This window comes from Musca vetustissima, unplaced genomic scaffold, assembly GCF_032173495.1.
Source record: "Musca vetustissima isolate MV318-11 ecotype Yass unplaced genomic scaffold, APGP_CSIRO_Mvet_v1 utg106186, whole genome shotgun sequence".
NCBI classification, from domain to species: domain Eukaryota; kingdom Metazoa; phylum Arthropoda; class Insecta; order Diptera; family Muscidae; genus Musca; species Musca vetustissima.
Window position 1 is genome coordinate 86171 of NW_026872411.1, and position 17620 is coordinate 103790.

Here is a 17620-nt window from a genome sequence, read left to right on the forward strand (position 1 = left end):
TATTATTGTTTTTTTTTTTTAATCCCATAAAAACTATTTTAATAAATAAAAAGTTTAGAACAAATGAAAAATACAAAAAAAAAATACATAACAATAAAAATAAAGTTATGTACTGCAATCTGAATTCAACTTCCATTGAGAACAATAGCAAACATAGAATGTGGAACAAAAGTTGGAATAAAAGGATGCATATTCCTGGGATGTGAAAATAAAAACAACAAAATCGAGTTGTGGTACAATTATGTTGGAGTTACATTGAAATGTTTCTGGGACAACAAATATACCAAATTCGAGCCACTTCGTTTGGAAAACACGACTAGATCCTTAAAATAAACTTTAAATGAGGCTGCATCACGTCACCTAAAATTGGTCTGGATCGTTATGTGGCGAAGATCATCGGAGCGAATGGAGTATTCGATTTGATCTAAACTATACCGAATCTACAATACAACCTACAGCGCACAACCAGGAGAAAGGTTCCTCCGCCAAAAAATTGTGAGAATTAAAAAATTAATAAATTGTTGTATTAAAATTATATATTCATTTAAATTCCAAATTTGTATATCCTTCACCACACTGTGGTACAGGGTATTATGTCTTTGTGCATATGTTTGTAACAGGCAAAAATAATCGAGATAGACCCATGGTTCCTTTTGAGAATATGCATAGAATCACTTTCTGAGCATGTCCGTCTGTCCGTCCGTCCGTCTGTCCATGTATTTTTGTTAACAAAGTACAGGTCGCATTTATGATCCGATTTGGATGAAATTTGGCACAGGTCACTTAATTAGCCTAAGGACGAACCCTATTGAAATTGAAGAAAATCGGTCCACGTTTAGGCATGACTCCCATATAAGGGTACCCCCAATTTTTCGGTATTTTGAGGTTCTAGAGCGCGTTTTTTAACTGAATTCGCTGAAATTTGGTACTTTGAGTTCTTATAGGGTAGCAAATCTCTCTACTAAAAATTATAAATAAAGGTCAATTTTTTCGGATAGCCCCCATATAAGATTACCCCCAATTTTCGGTATTTTGGGGGTTTTGATCGCATTTTTCGACCGAATTCGCTGAAATTTAGTACTTTGTGTTCTTATTGAGTAACAAATCTCCCTACCAAAAATTATAAATAAAGGTAAATTTTTTCGGATAGCCCCCATTTAAGGGTACACCCAAATTTTCGGTATTTTGAGGTTCTTGAGCGCGTTTTTTAACTGAATTCGCTGAAATTTGGTACTTTGAGTTCTTATTGAGTAGGAAATCTCCCTACCAAAAATTATAAATAAAGGTCCATTTTTTCGGATAGCCCCCATATAAGATTACCCTCAATTTTCGGTATTTTGGGGGTTTTGATCGCATTTTTCGACCGAATTCGCTGAAATTTGGTACTTTGTGTTCTTATTGGGTAGCAAATCTCCCTATCAAACATTATAAATAAAGGTCCATTTTTTCGGAAAGCCCCCAGATAAGGGTACCCCCAATTTTCGGTATTTTCGGGTTCTTGGGCTCGTTTTATAACTGAATTCTTTGAAATGTTGTACATTGGGTTCTTATTGGGTACCAAATTACTCCACTAAAAATTATAAATATAGGTCCAGTTTTTCTGTTAGTCCCCATATAACGGTACCCCCAAATTTTTGGTATTTTGGGGGTTCAGATCGTATTTTTCGACCATCTCTTACATCTCTTCACTATAAATTATAAATATTGGTCAATTTTTTCTGGTAGCCCCCAGGTTTTGAGGTTCTTGAACCAAATTCTTTTTTCTGGTACAGGGTATTATGTCTTTGTGCATATGTTTGTAAGAGGCAAAAGGAAATGAGACAAATGAGACACATGGTTCCGTTTGAGAATATGCATAAAATCACTTTTTGAGTCGATTTAAGCACGAAATTTGGCACAGCGTAACAAATTAGGTCTTGAATGATGTGTGTTAAGTTTCCTGAATCCTGAAGATCTGACCAAATGAACAATTTAGTATCGGTTGCAGAATGACCTGTTTATGGTTCCAATTTCATTTTACTGGTCCTTTAAAAATGCGACGTCTGTTAGGATTCATCTGTTGAATATACCCAAAGTGGGGAAGGGTATCATATAGTCGGCCCCGTCCGACTTTACTACTTTCCTTACTGGTTAAATTTCCGAAATGGCCTACAAAAGTCAAGATATGTGTATATTACATTTGCTTGTGATAGGCTGAGGGAATATAACCAGAACTTTGTGATACTATCTAGCAGCACTGTGCCATTCGTCACTTTTCATCCTAGCAGGCTTTTACTCACTTTTTGGTGTTTGAATTGCATGGATTTGCTGTGGCGTTGGTGGAATTAATTTTATCACTTGTTCACACACACACACACACACAAACATACCTCGAACATTTATTGGGAATTTAAATAGAATTGAAAATGTCAGCTGCACTTTTATAATCTATATTACATATTGCTATCTCTATCGTAATTTCAAAAGACCGATAATCTGCTTAGATGGACAATGTGGCAAAGATCATTTACTTAATTTAAAGGATTAATAAAACTAAAAATTTGATATGTATTATTTTAATAAATTGAAGAATAAATTAAAATTCCGATGGGAGGTTTTAATACAAAAATCGGAAGGGAAAATTTTTTGGCATCGCACTCGTTCTAATGTAGCAGCAATGGTCGACTAGGTGTAAACACAACGCACCTGCTTGACGAAAGCAATCCTTGTCCCGATAATATAGAAGCACGATGCAAGTAATTGCCCACTCCCTATACACTGTAGCAAAAAATAAATAAATAAATGAAACAAAACACTTGGGTAACCAAAAAAATTATCCGATCTTTGTCAAACGTATCGAGCTGCATCGACTACGGTGGCTATGTCAAGTTGTGAGAATGGATGATGATGCCCCAGCTCAAATGGCATATAAAAGCGAGCCAACTGATGGTTCACTCAGAAGGCAAAGGTCATGAATTCAAGTGGAAGACAACATTCTATACATGGTCTTTCAATTTGAAAAGTCCGATGTGCCTGGAAATCTTTTTATACAATCGTCTGAAGAACAATAAAACAGCAAGTGCCGATGGGTTATAAGCCGAATGAATGCAACCTCAGCATTCTGTGTCCCGTGCAAAAAGGATACAAGATGATATGTGCCAACTTTAGAGGAATATGTCTCCTTCCCATCGGATATAGAGTGTTATCCAGATGGTCAATGGCATTATTAGATGCGGCTGCAGACCTGGCAAATCCACTATTGATCAGATTTTCACTCTGCGCCAAATCCTGGAAAAGTCCCACGAAAAACACATCGACACATACCACCTGTTTGTCGACTTTAAAGCCGCATTCGACAGACATATTAGTTCAGAGGTGTTTAAAGCCATTTTTGCGTTCGGCATTCCTAAAATTTTAAAACAGCTATGCAGGATAACTTTAAATCGCACAAGATCATCAATGCCGAACGAGGATTCAAACAAGGTGACTGTGTCGCGTGGGATTTTTTACCATCCTGCTGATGAATGTCATGCGAGTTGCCAAGGTGAACGAACAGAAATGACACTATGTACACAAAAAAACCCATGTTACTCGCCTACGCCGATAAATACAACTTTGAACGATAAATACAACTTTGAATATGCCAAAGTGGTTCTGACAGTAAATGGCGAAAAGACCAAGCTGATGGTATCAAGGCGAAAGACTACTGGATGTCTTTTGCCTTGATGCCATGCCACCAGACTCGGACCAACTGTGAAACTTAAAGACTACAGCTTTGATGTAGTCAAGAATTTCATCTAACTCGGTACCGCCATAAATGGCAAATGTCTTATTTCGGACATTATTGCCAACCTCAACATTGGTGTTACAAAATTCGCATATGTATTTTCCAATTTTTTTCCATATAAATGCTAATTACAATATGTCAAAAAAGTGTTCATACGAGTAACAAGCCCAAACGAATCTTTACCATTGTATATGGTTGTACTAATGAGGTAGTACTTTAAAAGGAACGAGGCAATACATAACGAAGACGAAGAAAACAAAAAAATGAATTAGAACAAGTGAATACCCTCCCCCATACATGCAATGAAAATATAGGGAACATATTAAAAAAGTGGGCATATACCGATAATTCTCCAAACCGATTTATGTAAACCATTATGTACACCAAATACAAACTGCAGCAATTTTTAATGGGGATTTTTCCTAAAATCTGTAAGATCCAAAAAGTGGACTGATACTGATAACACATTGTAGAGTATAAAATCCTCAAACTACTGTAATTTAGATTACAAAGTAATATGAGGGTATGCCAAAAGTGGGACTAATATTGATTACACTATTGATTATAGTGTAGGAAATAGTGAATATTTGGGGATATCATTTTATGAGGGCTATGCCTAATTAATGTCCGGTATATGCCAATATTGAACCCAATATTTTAATTGTTTATCTCAATTATTTCCTTCAGGAGGTTTCACTATATTGAAGAGATGCCGAAATGTCTGCCGATATATTTCATTATCGTCATGTTTGAGTTTTTTATCACAATACCTTTAGAAGGCGGAATGCTTACAACAGATGGCTAAATAGTCTTTGTAGGGTAAAAATTGACTATTCCCCGTAACGACTACCCAACCGCAACACACGGACCAGATCAGATAACTATTTTAATATAAAAAAGGGGGTTATATGGGGACTACCCCTAAAAAGGGGTGAATATTAATAATTGTTGGTGGTGAGATTTGTTACCATATACGACTATAAAATACCAAATTTCAGCGAATTCGGTTGAAAAACGCGCTCAAGAACCTCAACATATCGAAAATTGGGGGTACCCTTATATGGGGGCTACCTGATAAAATTGACCTATGTTTATAATTTTTGCTGCCCAATAAGAACTCAAATCACTAAATTACAGCCAATTTGGTGAAAAAATCCGGTGAAAACCCACCAAAAACTGGAAATTGGGAGGTACCCTTATATGGGGGCTACCAGAAAAAGTCGACCTATATTTATATTTTTTAGTGAGGAAATTTGGTACCCAATAAGAACCCCATTTGCTACCGAATAAGAGCTCAAAGTACCGAATTTCAGCGAATTCAGTCGAAAAATACGATCAAACCCCCCAAAATACCGCAAAATTAGGCGTACCCTTATATGGGGGCTATCCGAAAATATGGACCCATATTTATAATTTTTAGAGGAGAGATTTGCTACCCAATAAGAACTCAATGTACCAAATTTCAGCGAATTCAGTTGAAAAACGCGCTCAAAAACCTCATAATACCGGGGTACCCTCATATGGGAGCTATGACTAAACGTGGAGCGATAAAGCCCATCTTCGAACTTGACCTGCCTGCAGACAAAATACGACTCTATGCAAAATTTTGGCGATCTATCTCAATGTGTTTAGACGCTAGAGTGATTACAACGACAGACGAACAGACGGACATGGCTATACCGCCATAGAATTTTACGCTGATCAAGAATGTATGTAAGGACATAATACCCTATTTAAAAATAAGTCACACATTTGTGCATAACTTGCTCAACCTACACACAGATATAAATTCCATCACCTGTATATAGGATTTCCATAAATACCTTAAGAGCTTCAATTTTTCCAACATAAAATAATTTTCTTGTTTCTATTAAAAAACCCACGTTGGCTTCGTTGTTGTATTGTTTTGCCTGTTGGTATGCAATGCTTATTATGTCATTATAGCACAAATGTTAATTTCACACTTTTATGGTCGAGTTATGTGAATCTATGTCACTTCGACTTGAGTTGCAACGAAAAAACAACCTCCTCTTTCCATCTTATCTCGTTCAACAGTCTATGCTAAACAGTAGTACGGATGTTTTTTCATTTCTGTTTTTCCCTTTGTTTTCATTTCAGGTGGAAAATCGTGCTTTAAGGTTACGTGAGGCTATGCAACAATACCAAGATGAGACAGTGCCCTCGGCATCGGCCTTAAGGCAACAAACACAACAGCAGGCATTGCTGCAGGATACAGCAAATCAGCCACTGCACTATGGACCACAACAGAATACGAATGGCTTGCATGTCAATGTCATAGAATCTAGCGATGATCCTGGCGGATTGCATACACGTATCGGTGGTTTAGGCCTGAACGGTTTATCACCACAAGAGGAGACATCACGCCTCATTATTTCGAGTGGTTTGGCAGCATCGCCAAATGGAGCAGCAGTTGCCGCGGGCGGTGTTGTCGGTAATAATGGTGATTGGGAATATTTCGATGAGGCTGGGTATATACGTGGTGGTGCATTACGTACCGGAGAAGATCCGTATATACGCAATCGTTTCAATCAGGAGGCAAGTGATGCATTGCCAAGTAATCGTGAAATTCCCGATACAAGACATCCAATGTAAGTAGAAAATGTGTGACACATTCAATGAATGTTTGTGTTTATTTTTAAATTTTGGGTTGGTAAAGGAATCCAAAGGTTGATTTGATAATCCGTGAAAGAGGTAACTTGATGGGTTTGTACTCGGAATTTAATTTATCGATTTAGCTTTCGTCTCACCATTAATTGAATCTCCTCATCCTCGTGGTGGAAGGATCAAAAAATTGTTGAAGCTCAATTGCCTCTCCGATTGAGACACATCCAAAACGACGAAAATCGTCGCCCACATATTTTTTCTTAATGTACGGATTAAAAGGAAGTCATTGGATGTCAAGTCAGGGCTGTGCCACTGATAACCTCTATATAGCACGTTTGATCAGTTAAAAATACAAAAGGCCGATATGTGACGACTGGAATTGTCGCGGTGCGCACTGATATGTCCTATCTTATTTGCATTTCGAATATCTTCGAATATTTCGAAGCGTTTCTTTCGCGAATATCTATCGTTGGATTCTGCTCGTCTTCTTAGACCTACATGGTCGTTTGCTCCTTTGATTCCGCCTCATACGCATAAATCGATGTTTCGTCACCCATGATTGTATTATTCAACATTTTGTTCATCTCTATTTCACGGTATGCCAAATACCAATCGTGTATTATGAATTCATAAACTGAGCAGATGGTCCGCGGCACAACTGACGTTTTTTTTTTGGAGAACTTCACTTTCTTAGGAATAGAGTGATCTTCGGCCTTGATTGTGGCCATTGCTATTTGATTGTGAATCATCGTCTTTCAATGTTCAATTTTCGGGTTTTTCAAGGTCCTAACCGCATTTTCCAAGAATTGTTGCTGTAACTAGGAACTTTCATTTCACATGTAGAGCCATGCTTTGTCATAGCTCCCATATAAAGGTCCCGGTCAATTTAAGGGTCCTTTCCCTATTTCCAACAGCAGTGCTTTTAATTTTGCATTCGTAAAGGAAAAAATATATGTAATTACTTTTTTGGTTTTTCACAGTGTACTATGAGCCACAGATCTTATTTTTTGGCAATAAGTGGAGCAGAAGGTTTATGAAATATAATAAAAGTAGGGACGCTGATTCAGACAATTTCGGCCCGATTTACGCATGTCCGTCTGTATGGCCGACTAGTGCGCACGACAACTCTTAAAACGAGTAACCAATTTCATCTAAACTTTGTCAGAATGTTTCTTTCAAACATAGTTCAATTTCGAAGATGGGGAATATCGGTCCACTCCTTCTGCAAATTGCAGACAATCCGTAATCCCCACAAAGGATCAATATTTTGTAACCTTTTAAATTCAATTTGTAGCGAATTGATTTTGATTGAAATCGATTTGATCAACATTAAATCCGAAACACTTTGATAAAAACATACATTCGTAAAAGCGTACATTAAAATAATAAAACATGTGTGTAATTCCGAAGACCTACGCAAACCATAGGCTGAGGGTATTTATCTGTCGGAAACACCAACTGTGGTCTTTTTATTTGCTTTCTTGTAAAACGAAAATCAACCTAAGCCAGTGGTTGGTAAATCAGGGGTGTTCGGCAAATGACCCATCAATTTTCAGTATGTTGAAGGTCCTAGCTATATCTAAATCCGATTTTCAGGAAACTTAACACACCTCATTCCAAACATAATTCAGTACGCTGTGCCAAATTTCGTGCAATCGAAAGATTTCGACTTTAACGAAACGTTGCATAATCGGCTAAGATTTAGATATAGCTCCCATATATATTTTCGTCCGACTTAATTTAAATAGTGCACCAATGTCCCTACATATCATTCGATTTGCACGAAATTTGGCGTAGGGTACTGAATTAAGTCCAGAATGATGTTTTCCAAGTTTCGTGAAAATCGGTTCAGATATGGGTATAGCTCCCATATATATTTTCGTCCGATTTTATGTAAATGTGGCCTCAATGAGTTAAATTTTGCCCGATTGGCAAAAACATATTGTACAGCGTGCTGAATTAGGTCCAAATTTAGGATCTCTTGTATGCACCCAAAGTGGTATCATATAGTCGGCTCCGTCGAACTTGAACATTCCTTACTGGTTCGGTATGCTGAAGGTCCAAGCCCAATTTTCCAATCCGTCTGTAGATTAGTATTTAGTTTTCCTACGGTATAAATTTACTGTAACATAGCCCCCATATATCTTTTTGAGCGGAATAAAAAGAAGTGGGTCTAAAGTTGTTGCTGTGAAAACAGAAAGGACTTGTTTTCAGTTCACATATATAAGCTACAATTTGCTTCGACGTATTCCTATCACGAACAACTGTCGTTGGATGGACCCAGGGCTCCTTTTGAGAATATGGCTGCCTGTCCATGTTAAATTGTAAACAAAGTACAGCACGCTTTTATGATTCGAATTGCTTGAAATTTGGCACAGCTCATTTATTTCGTCCAACGAAACTTATTGAAATTGGGAAAATCGGGTCAGATTTTTATATAGCTCCAATATATATTTTCGTCCGATTTTAGGTAAACGCTGCACCAAATCCCATAAATTTCATCCGATTTACACAAAATTGTGCATGGTATATTAAATTGAGTCTTGAATGATGTGCGCTAAGTTTCGTGAAAATCAATTTAGATTTAAATATGGCTCCTATATATATTTTTATCTGATTTTATGTAAATGGTGCACCAAAGCCCTGATTTGCACGAAATTTATCATAGTGGTCTGGTTCGGATTTAGATATAGCTCCCGTATCTATTCTCGTCTGATTTATTGCTCTGTCCGACTAATAATACAAAAGATTGAGTTCGATTCCGAATAAATCTTATATTTTTATACCCTACACAACTATGTTGTCAGGGTATTATAGCTTTGTGCAGCCCCAAGAGTTTGTAACGCCGTGAAATATTGGTCCTAGACCCACCTTTAAGTGGTATACCGATCGTCATATCTCGACTAGCTGAGTCGATCTAGACATGTGTGTCCGTCCGTCTGTCCATTATAATTTGTAAACACGATACAGGCCACAGTTCTGGACCAATTTTCACGAAACTTTGCATTTAGGTTGGGTTCTGGCCAATGAAGACCCCTATTGTTTTTGGTAGAGATCGCTTAATATTTAGGGGTTGAAATGGACCAATTTTTAAATAATTTTTGTCGATTTTTCTAGTCGCTCCAGAGGCCGCAATTATGGCCCTAACAACGCGAATTTTTACATGTAGAAGGGTATTGGGCCAAAGAATAAGCAAGCGGGTCAAATGGAACCTGAATTTTGTGTGAAAAATGACAAAACCTGTAGTCTATGGTGTATATATTTACTCCGGTAGGACATAGACCCGAGAAGTTGATAGTATATCCAAGAGGAGTGGTTAGCCTTTAAATTGATACCAATTATATTGTACTCGGATGTGGGAGTTACACGTAAATATGTGGGTTGTGGTAGTTACACGTAAATATTAATATTATTTAGATATTTTTTAATAAATGATTTCCACACTAGAGGGCTGAAATATAGCGCTGATCGCATTGAAATGTTCCATGAGGTTCCAGTTATGGTCAAGTACAACGCCTATAATTTTGGGTGATGATCAGATAATTTGGGATGAAGTGGACCGAAAACTTATTTTTTTTTTCGATTCAATATATAGATTACAATTATAAGCCGAACATCGCAACACAACCCATGGTGAAGGGAATATGGACAAGTAATTAGAAGGGATGCGGTTAGGTTGATGCAAATATCGCGAAATAATAATAATAGCTCAGAATAAAGAACCACTGAAAGATAGTTTTTCGTGGAAGTTGTGTAGGGTATCATATGGTCGGCCCCGTCCGACTATACGGCTCCGCTCACTGGTTTGAATATATTAAGGATTATAATGATAATAGTAAAATAACCTCCTGATAGGGCCTCATATTTTCGATCCGGATCGCCGTAATTATTTCTTGCTGGTTCTTATGTATTAGTATAGTTTCGAGACAACCAACCAATACTCAACCAAGCTTGGTTGGCATTTGTGCAAAGAAAAATGGGGTCTATTTTTTTTTTTTTTTTTTTTGACAAATTGCCAAACAAGCTAATGAAATATATCACCTCAACATCATGATGAACCATTCTCAATTCATAAGACTGGCTATTTTGCCTAGCTATAAATCATAAATGTTTAAACAAATTTTTGCTGCGTACATTTTGTCATATCCTTTACATGACCTTGATTGTTCTATTCCTTTTTTTGCAAAAAGAGTAACCTTTTTTTAAAATATCCTTTAGCTATATTTGACCACATTTATTAATGAATTGCCATTCGGGTTTTTTCTTTCTTTTTGCTGTGGCCTGGCTTCATGTCATATTTTTCAGGTGCCGTAACAAATCATATCGCAAGGATTTGCCAGAGACCAGTGTGATTATAACATTCCACAATGAGGCTAGATCCACATTGTTGCGGACCATTGTGAGGTAAGCAAGATGGCCAAGAGCTATCAGTGCATACACACACACACACCGCATTGAGTGGAGTACGTTAAGAATCCATTCATTGTGGTAGCGGTTGTGGTGGTGTTTATTTGGCCATAAATTTCATTTAAAATCCTACAAAATAAATTAATGGTAATACCGTTTTTATGCTCTCCATTTTCCCCCATATTCTTTTTTTTTTTGTTCCTCCATTTCCATTACTTCCAACCAAACAGTGTGCTTAATCGCAGTCCGGAACATTTAATACGTGAAATAATTTTGGTGGATGACTTCAGTGATCATCGTAAGTATAAATCATGCGATTAATGTAAAGGATTCTTGTCATTAAAATATTTTCGATTTTTTGTTCTCCTTCTTTCTTTACTTTTCATTTGCTTGCATACACAGCTGAGGATGGCCAAGAATTGGCGAAAATCGATAAGGTACGCATAATACGCAATGACAAACGTGAGGGTTTGGTGCGCTCACGGGTACGTGGTGCCGATGCTGCGGTCTCTGAAGTTCTCACCTTCCTCGACAGCCATGTCGAGTGCAACGAACAGTGGTTGGAACCTTTGCTCGAACGTGTCAAAGAGGATCCCACCCGCGTCGTCTGCCCTGTCATTGATGTCATCAGCATGGATAATTTTCAATATATTGGTGCATCGGCCGATTTACGTGGCGGTTTCGATTGGAATCTCATATTCAAATGGGAATATTTGAGTCCGGCCGAGCGAACGGCACGTCAACATGATCCGACCACAGCCATTCGCACCCCCATGATTGCCGGTGGTCTGTTCGTTATCAATCGGGCCTATTTCAATAAACTGGGCAAATACGACATGAAAATGGATGTGTGGGGTGGTGAGAATCTGGAAATCTCATTCCGGGTGTGGCAGTGCGGTGGCAGCCTGGAAATTATACCATGCAGTCGGGTGGGCCATGTGTTCCGCAAACGTCATCCGTACACATTCCCCGGTGGCAGTGGCAATGTGTTTGCACGCAACACACGACGTGCCGCTGAAGTGTGGATGGATGATTACAAGCAATACTATTATGCCGCAGTGCCGTTGGCCAAGAATATTCCATTTGGCAAGTGAGTATCCCCGAAAAAAAAAGATATAAAAACAAAAACAGAAAGAGCAACCACTAGTATTTGAGAAATCTTCTGTTTTTGTTGTTGTTGTTACTATTTTTATTTGATTTTGTTGTTTTCTGTGAGTGTGTGTGTTTTAGGGGGGTCCACAATTCATCTGTTCTTTGATTGTGATTGAACGGACACTCTTGTGTACATATGTATGTTTGTGTGTGTGTGAGCGAGTGTTTGTATGTGTGTGTGTAGAAATGTGGTTGTGGTTAGAAAAGGACTCATGAGTGTCAGTGCAAATTGTGGTAGGCATTCGACTGAAGGAATATAAAATTGATTGAGTCCGTTGGATGGACGGACAAACAAACAAACGAACTGACACAAACACAGCATCCGAGTCATATTCTGTGCTCGGAGTTTTTGCTGCTGTTGTTGTGGTTAAACAAAGGTGTGAGTGTGTGTGTGTAGATTAATATATAGATAGTGACTATTTGTTTATCCTTTAGGTTATGTGGGTGGTAGGGTGTGCGGTTTGTCCACCATCATATTTTCTGACGCAGTAATCAAATTAGCACTTGCTATTATGATGGTTATGATGGCCATCGATTTTTGGAAAATACCGGATTTTTTTTTTACTCCGGGGACAGTTGTCGATTTAAGAATAATAATATTCTGCTGACAAGAGATTATTGTATGGTAGGTGGGAGATATAAAGGCTTTAGCTATGTGGTATAGCTATCGGGTATATTCGGGAAAACTTTTATTTCGAATATGTGGAGAGAGTTATATATTTTGTGAATTTCTGACATAAAAATCAAATCATATTAAGAAAATATAAAATACAATGTTGTAAAAAATTTATTATATGAGATGAAGGAAACAATTCTCTCCTTCTATCGATCGGAAGGCGAGAACAAAAAATTTGGACTGCACGTGGAAAATGAATGCAACCAAATAATTTTTTTGAGTATAATTTTGACGGACACAACATAACTTCGTACGTGAAGAATATGCCAAATATGCCATAATTTCGGCAATCATCTATTCATTTCAAGAAAATGCATTCCCATCGACCTTTATTTATATACCATCAACCTTATGGTTAATGACGACTAATGATACGGCAATGTACCTCATCGAAATATTGTTTTTAGACCCCATGTTTCTTTGGACCAAATCCATTTCACACAATTTGGAGTCGATTTACAAATGCCCGTCTATCTGCCTAGGCGGCTGATGCGCTCGATAACTCTCGTAATATTTCTTCTTAACTTATTATACCCTTCACCACACTGTGGTACAGGGTATTATGTCTTTGTGCATATGTTTGTAACAGGCAAAAATAATCGAGATAGACCCATGGTTCCTTTTGAGAATATGCATAGAATCACTTTCTGAGTCGATTTATGTCCGTCTGTCCATGTTAAGTACAGGTCGCATTTATGATCCGAATTGGATGAAATTTGGCACAGCTCATTTGTTTGTCCCAAGGACGAACCCTATTGAAATTGGGAAAAATCGGTTCAAATTTAGATATAGCTCCCATATATATTTTCGTCCGATTTAAGGTAAATGGGGTACCAGAATCCCTATATATCTTTCGATTTGCACGAAATTTGAATTAGGTCTAGAATGATGTGTGCTAAGTTTCGTGAAAATCTGTTCAGTTTTAGATATAGCTCCCATATATAGTTTCCCCAGACTTTAGGTAAAGTCCCTGAAAATCATTTGATCTGCACGAATTTTGGCATAGCATATTGAATTAAGTCTAGAATGACGTGTGCTAAGTTTCGTGAAAATCGGTTCAGATTTAGATATAGCTTCCATATAGAGTTTCGCCCGATTTTAGGTAAATTTGATTGATTGAAAATAATTTGATTTGCTCGAATTGTGGCACAGCGTATTGAATTAAGTCTAGAATTAAGTGTGCTAAGTTTCGTGAAAATCGGTTCAGATTTAGATTTAGCTTCCATACATAGTTTCGTCCGATTTTAGGTAAATGGTGCACCAAAGTCTCTGAAAATCATTCGATTTCCACGAAGTCTAGAATGATGCGTACTCCTCCCATATATATATATATATATGACACAACATTTTGAAATTAAGTCAAATCGGTTCAAAACGGTTCAGATAGCTTCCATATATAATTTCGACTTATTTATTGAGATTTTAAACAGTGCAGCATACCGAATAGCATGTGTCACGTTTGCTTTAATTCGATTTACACAAATCTATCCCACTGTGCGCAAACGACTCTAAACTTGCCCAAATGAAATGAAATTTAGCATAGGTTCCAGTAAGATATACAAATCACATATTTAAGTTCATTCAATTTCATGTCAAAATTCCTTCTGAAAGGCGACGTCTTTTCGGATACATATGTAGAATATACCCAAAGTGGTGAAGGGTATCATATAGTCGGCCCAGTCCGACTTTACTACTTTCCTTACTGGTTTCAAGTTCGAAGTTGGGGAATATCGATCCATTCCTTCTGTTACCTCCCCCACAAAATGGTCAAAATTTTGCTGAAAATAAATTTTATAAAATCATGACAACGGACTTTCCGTGTTGAATCAAACATAAAAAACTATTATCTTTACCAAGCCTAGAACTAGTCCGAATACGGGACCTCTCTCCCATAAATGGTCAACATTCTCAATATTTATAAATCTTATGCAAAATATAAACATCTTAACCTTTCTTTCACGTGTATATTAAATTCGAAGATGAGGAAAATTGGTTGACTGCTTCGGGCATCTATTCATCAAAATTGTCAAAATTGTGCTGCGAACAGAGCATCCGATTCAATTCAAACATCGCAAAATTTAATATATTAACAATACCTGTAAATTGTTGGGAGATCGGACTTACCGACCCATTCTTAGATCGAACGCAAAGACGAGACTTTTCTTGTCTATAGATCAACTTCATCAGGAACCTATCCAAAGATGATGAACGCTTTAAAAAAACATATACTGCCTAAAAACATGCTTAGGGTATATAATATGTTGGGGAAAAAGAAATCCATTATTTTTATAAGAACTACAGGACTTTATTTCTTCAGAATGTACGATTTGGGCCAAATATGCACCGTTTTGTTGTATGATTTGTTGTCATTTCAAAGGCAACTTCAAAATGCCTTTTTCATAGAAGTCCTGCTCTTTATTTGCGAAAAACTCTAGTAGTTGATGTTCACAATCAACCCTAGATACCAATTTTTTTATCATTAAAGACATTTTGCAATGGAAGAAAAAGATGGCAATCGTTTGGTGCCAAGTCCGGACTGTATGTTGGATGCATTACAACCTCCCAACAAATCTCCCAAAGTTTCTGGTGAGTTATTGGTAGATGTGTGTGGCATAGCGTTGTTTTGGTGGAACGCGACGCCTCTCCTGTTGACCAATTCTGGCCGTTTCTGATCAATTGATATCTTCAAACGGCCCAGTTGTTGACAGTAGAGATCAGAATTTAGCGTTTGGAAGCAACTCATAATAAGTAATTACCTTCCAGTTCCACCAAATGCATAGCAGAACCTTCCTGGCCGTTAGTCCTGGTTTGGCCACAGCTATTTGACCAGTATCGTTTTCGCATAGGATTATCGTGATCCACTTCTCATCTCCAGTCACCATTTGGCCAAGGCTTCGATCTATTCTATTTTGTTCTTTTAATTGGTGTGACACCCAAACATCGAACTTCTTTTTGAATCCAGCTTTGTGTAAATGGTTTAAAACAGTTTTATGGTAGATTTTTAGCTCCTGAGCGATGTTGCGACTGCTACCATGCCGGCCAACTTCGATAATTTGTGTAAATGGTTTAAAACAGTTTTATGGTAGATTTTTAGCTCCTGAGCGATGTTACGACTGCTAACATGCCGGCCAACTTCGATAATTTCTCCGGTTTTATCGACATTTTCCTAATAGATTTCTTCTTCCCCAACCTAATATCTGTCGGCAACACTAACTGACACTGTTTTAACCCTTTACCACACTGTGGTACAGGGTATTATGTCTTTGTGCATATGTTCGTAACAGACAAAATAAAACGAGATAGACTCATGGTTCCTATTGAGAATATGCATAGAATCACTTTCTAAGTCGATTTATGCATATCCGTCCGTCTACATTACATTCTATACAAAGTACAGGTCGAAAATTGGCACAGCTCATTTACTTGACTCAAGGACCCCTATTGAAATTGGGAAAATCGTTTCCGATTTACATATAGCTTCCATATATAGATTCGTTCGATATTATGTTTTATGTTTTTATAAAATTTTCGTACTGAAGTTACTATAACGAGTGTCAAGTTTTAACATTTTGGTTCTCAATATAGTCGACAAATGTTTTCGACCCCACATACCTCCAATTCCATTTTGTGTTACATAGTTATATATCGTTATCATAAGGAATATATTTTGGCATTCCGCCTCATTTTCAATGAAGGTCAATGTTTTCATACAGCTTCTCTATAGAAGTCCCCCCTGACATAGCTCCCAAATATAGGGACTCTATAGAAGTCCCCCCATGACATAGCTCCCAAATATAGGTGCTGACCTTTATTTATGTGTTTTGACATTAGGTTGAAAATCTTCCTACCAAAAGTTATAAATATTGGTTCGCTTTTTAGTTAGCCCCCATAAGCGGAAGCTTCCAAACTTCGGTGGTTTGGGCACGATACAAAAATGATATATATATGGATTCAAATTCCAAGGTAGCCCCCATTTATTGACATTCCCCATTACTCAGTATTTTGGTCAAGTTTTTCTAAGTTGATATTTATAGCCTTCACCACACTGTGGTGAATTTAGTCGCAAGTCGCATTTATGATCCGAATTGGATGAAATTTGGCATAGGTCACTTATTCGGCCCAAGGACGAACCCTATTGAAATTGGGAAAAATCGGTTCAGATTTAGATAGAGCTCCCATATATATATTTAACCGATTTAATGTAAACGGTCCCTATATATCTTTCGATTTGCACGAAATTTGGTACAGTCTAATCATTTAGGTCTAGAATGATGTCTGCCAAGTTTCGCGAAAATCGGTCCAGATTTAGATATAGCTCCCATATATAGTTTCGTTCGATTTCATGTAAATGGTGCGCAAAAGCCCACATATATCTTGCGATTTGCACTAAATTTGGCATAACGTACTGAATTGAGTCTAGAATAATGTCTGCCAAGTTTCGTGCAAATCGGTCAAGATTTATATATACCTCCCATATATAGTTTCGTCCGATTTCATGTAAATGGAGCACCGAAGTCCCTATATATCCTTCGATTTGCACGAAATTTGGGATAACGTACTGATTTGAGCCTAGAGTGATGTCTGCAAAGTTTCGAGAAAATCGGTCCAGATTTCTATATAGCTCCCATATATATTTTCGTCCGATTTAATGTAAATGGTGTACCAAAGTCCCTATATATCTTTCGATTTCCACGAAATTTGGTATAACGTACTGAATTGAGCTTAGAGTGATGTCTGCCTTGTTTCGTGAAAATCGGTCCAGATTTAGATATAGCTCCCTTTTATATTAGATTGATTTTAAGTAATTGACGCACCAAGGAACCAATAGACTCATAGGAAAAAAACGTTGTGAAATTAGTATATCCTAACCTGTGACAAGTTTGTTTGAAATCGCTTAATATTTGGATAGAGCTTCCATATGTATTTTCGCCCGATTTTTAGTAAATTGGGCATCAAACTCCCCATGTTAGTCAGATTGACATCAAATTTTGCAC

The 17620-nt window shown here is 37.4% G+C and overlaps 1 protein-coding gene across 1 annotated transcript in view; it reads left to right on the plus strand.

Moving 5' to 3' along the window:
• The window catches only part of LOC133322698 (polypeptide N-acetylgalactosaminyltransferase 2), a 109166-nt gene that overhangs the window by 85196 nt on the left and 6350 nt on the right, over positions 1-17620 (plus strand). Inside the window, exons 2-5 of the mRNA XM_061532009.1 lie at positions 5885-6375; positions 10697-10795; positions 11029-11096; positions 11201-11888. Coding sequence (XP_061387993.1) covers positions 5885-6375; positions 10697-10795; positions 11029-11096; positions 11201-11888 — 1346 coding nt within the window. The remainder of the gene's footprint in view (positions 1-5884; positions 6376-10696; positions 10796-11028; positions 11097-11200; positions 11889-17620) is intronic.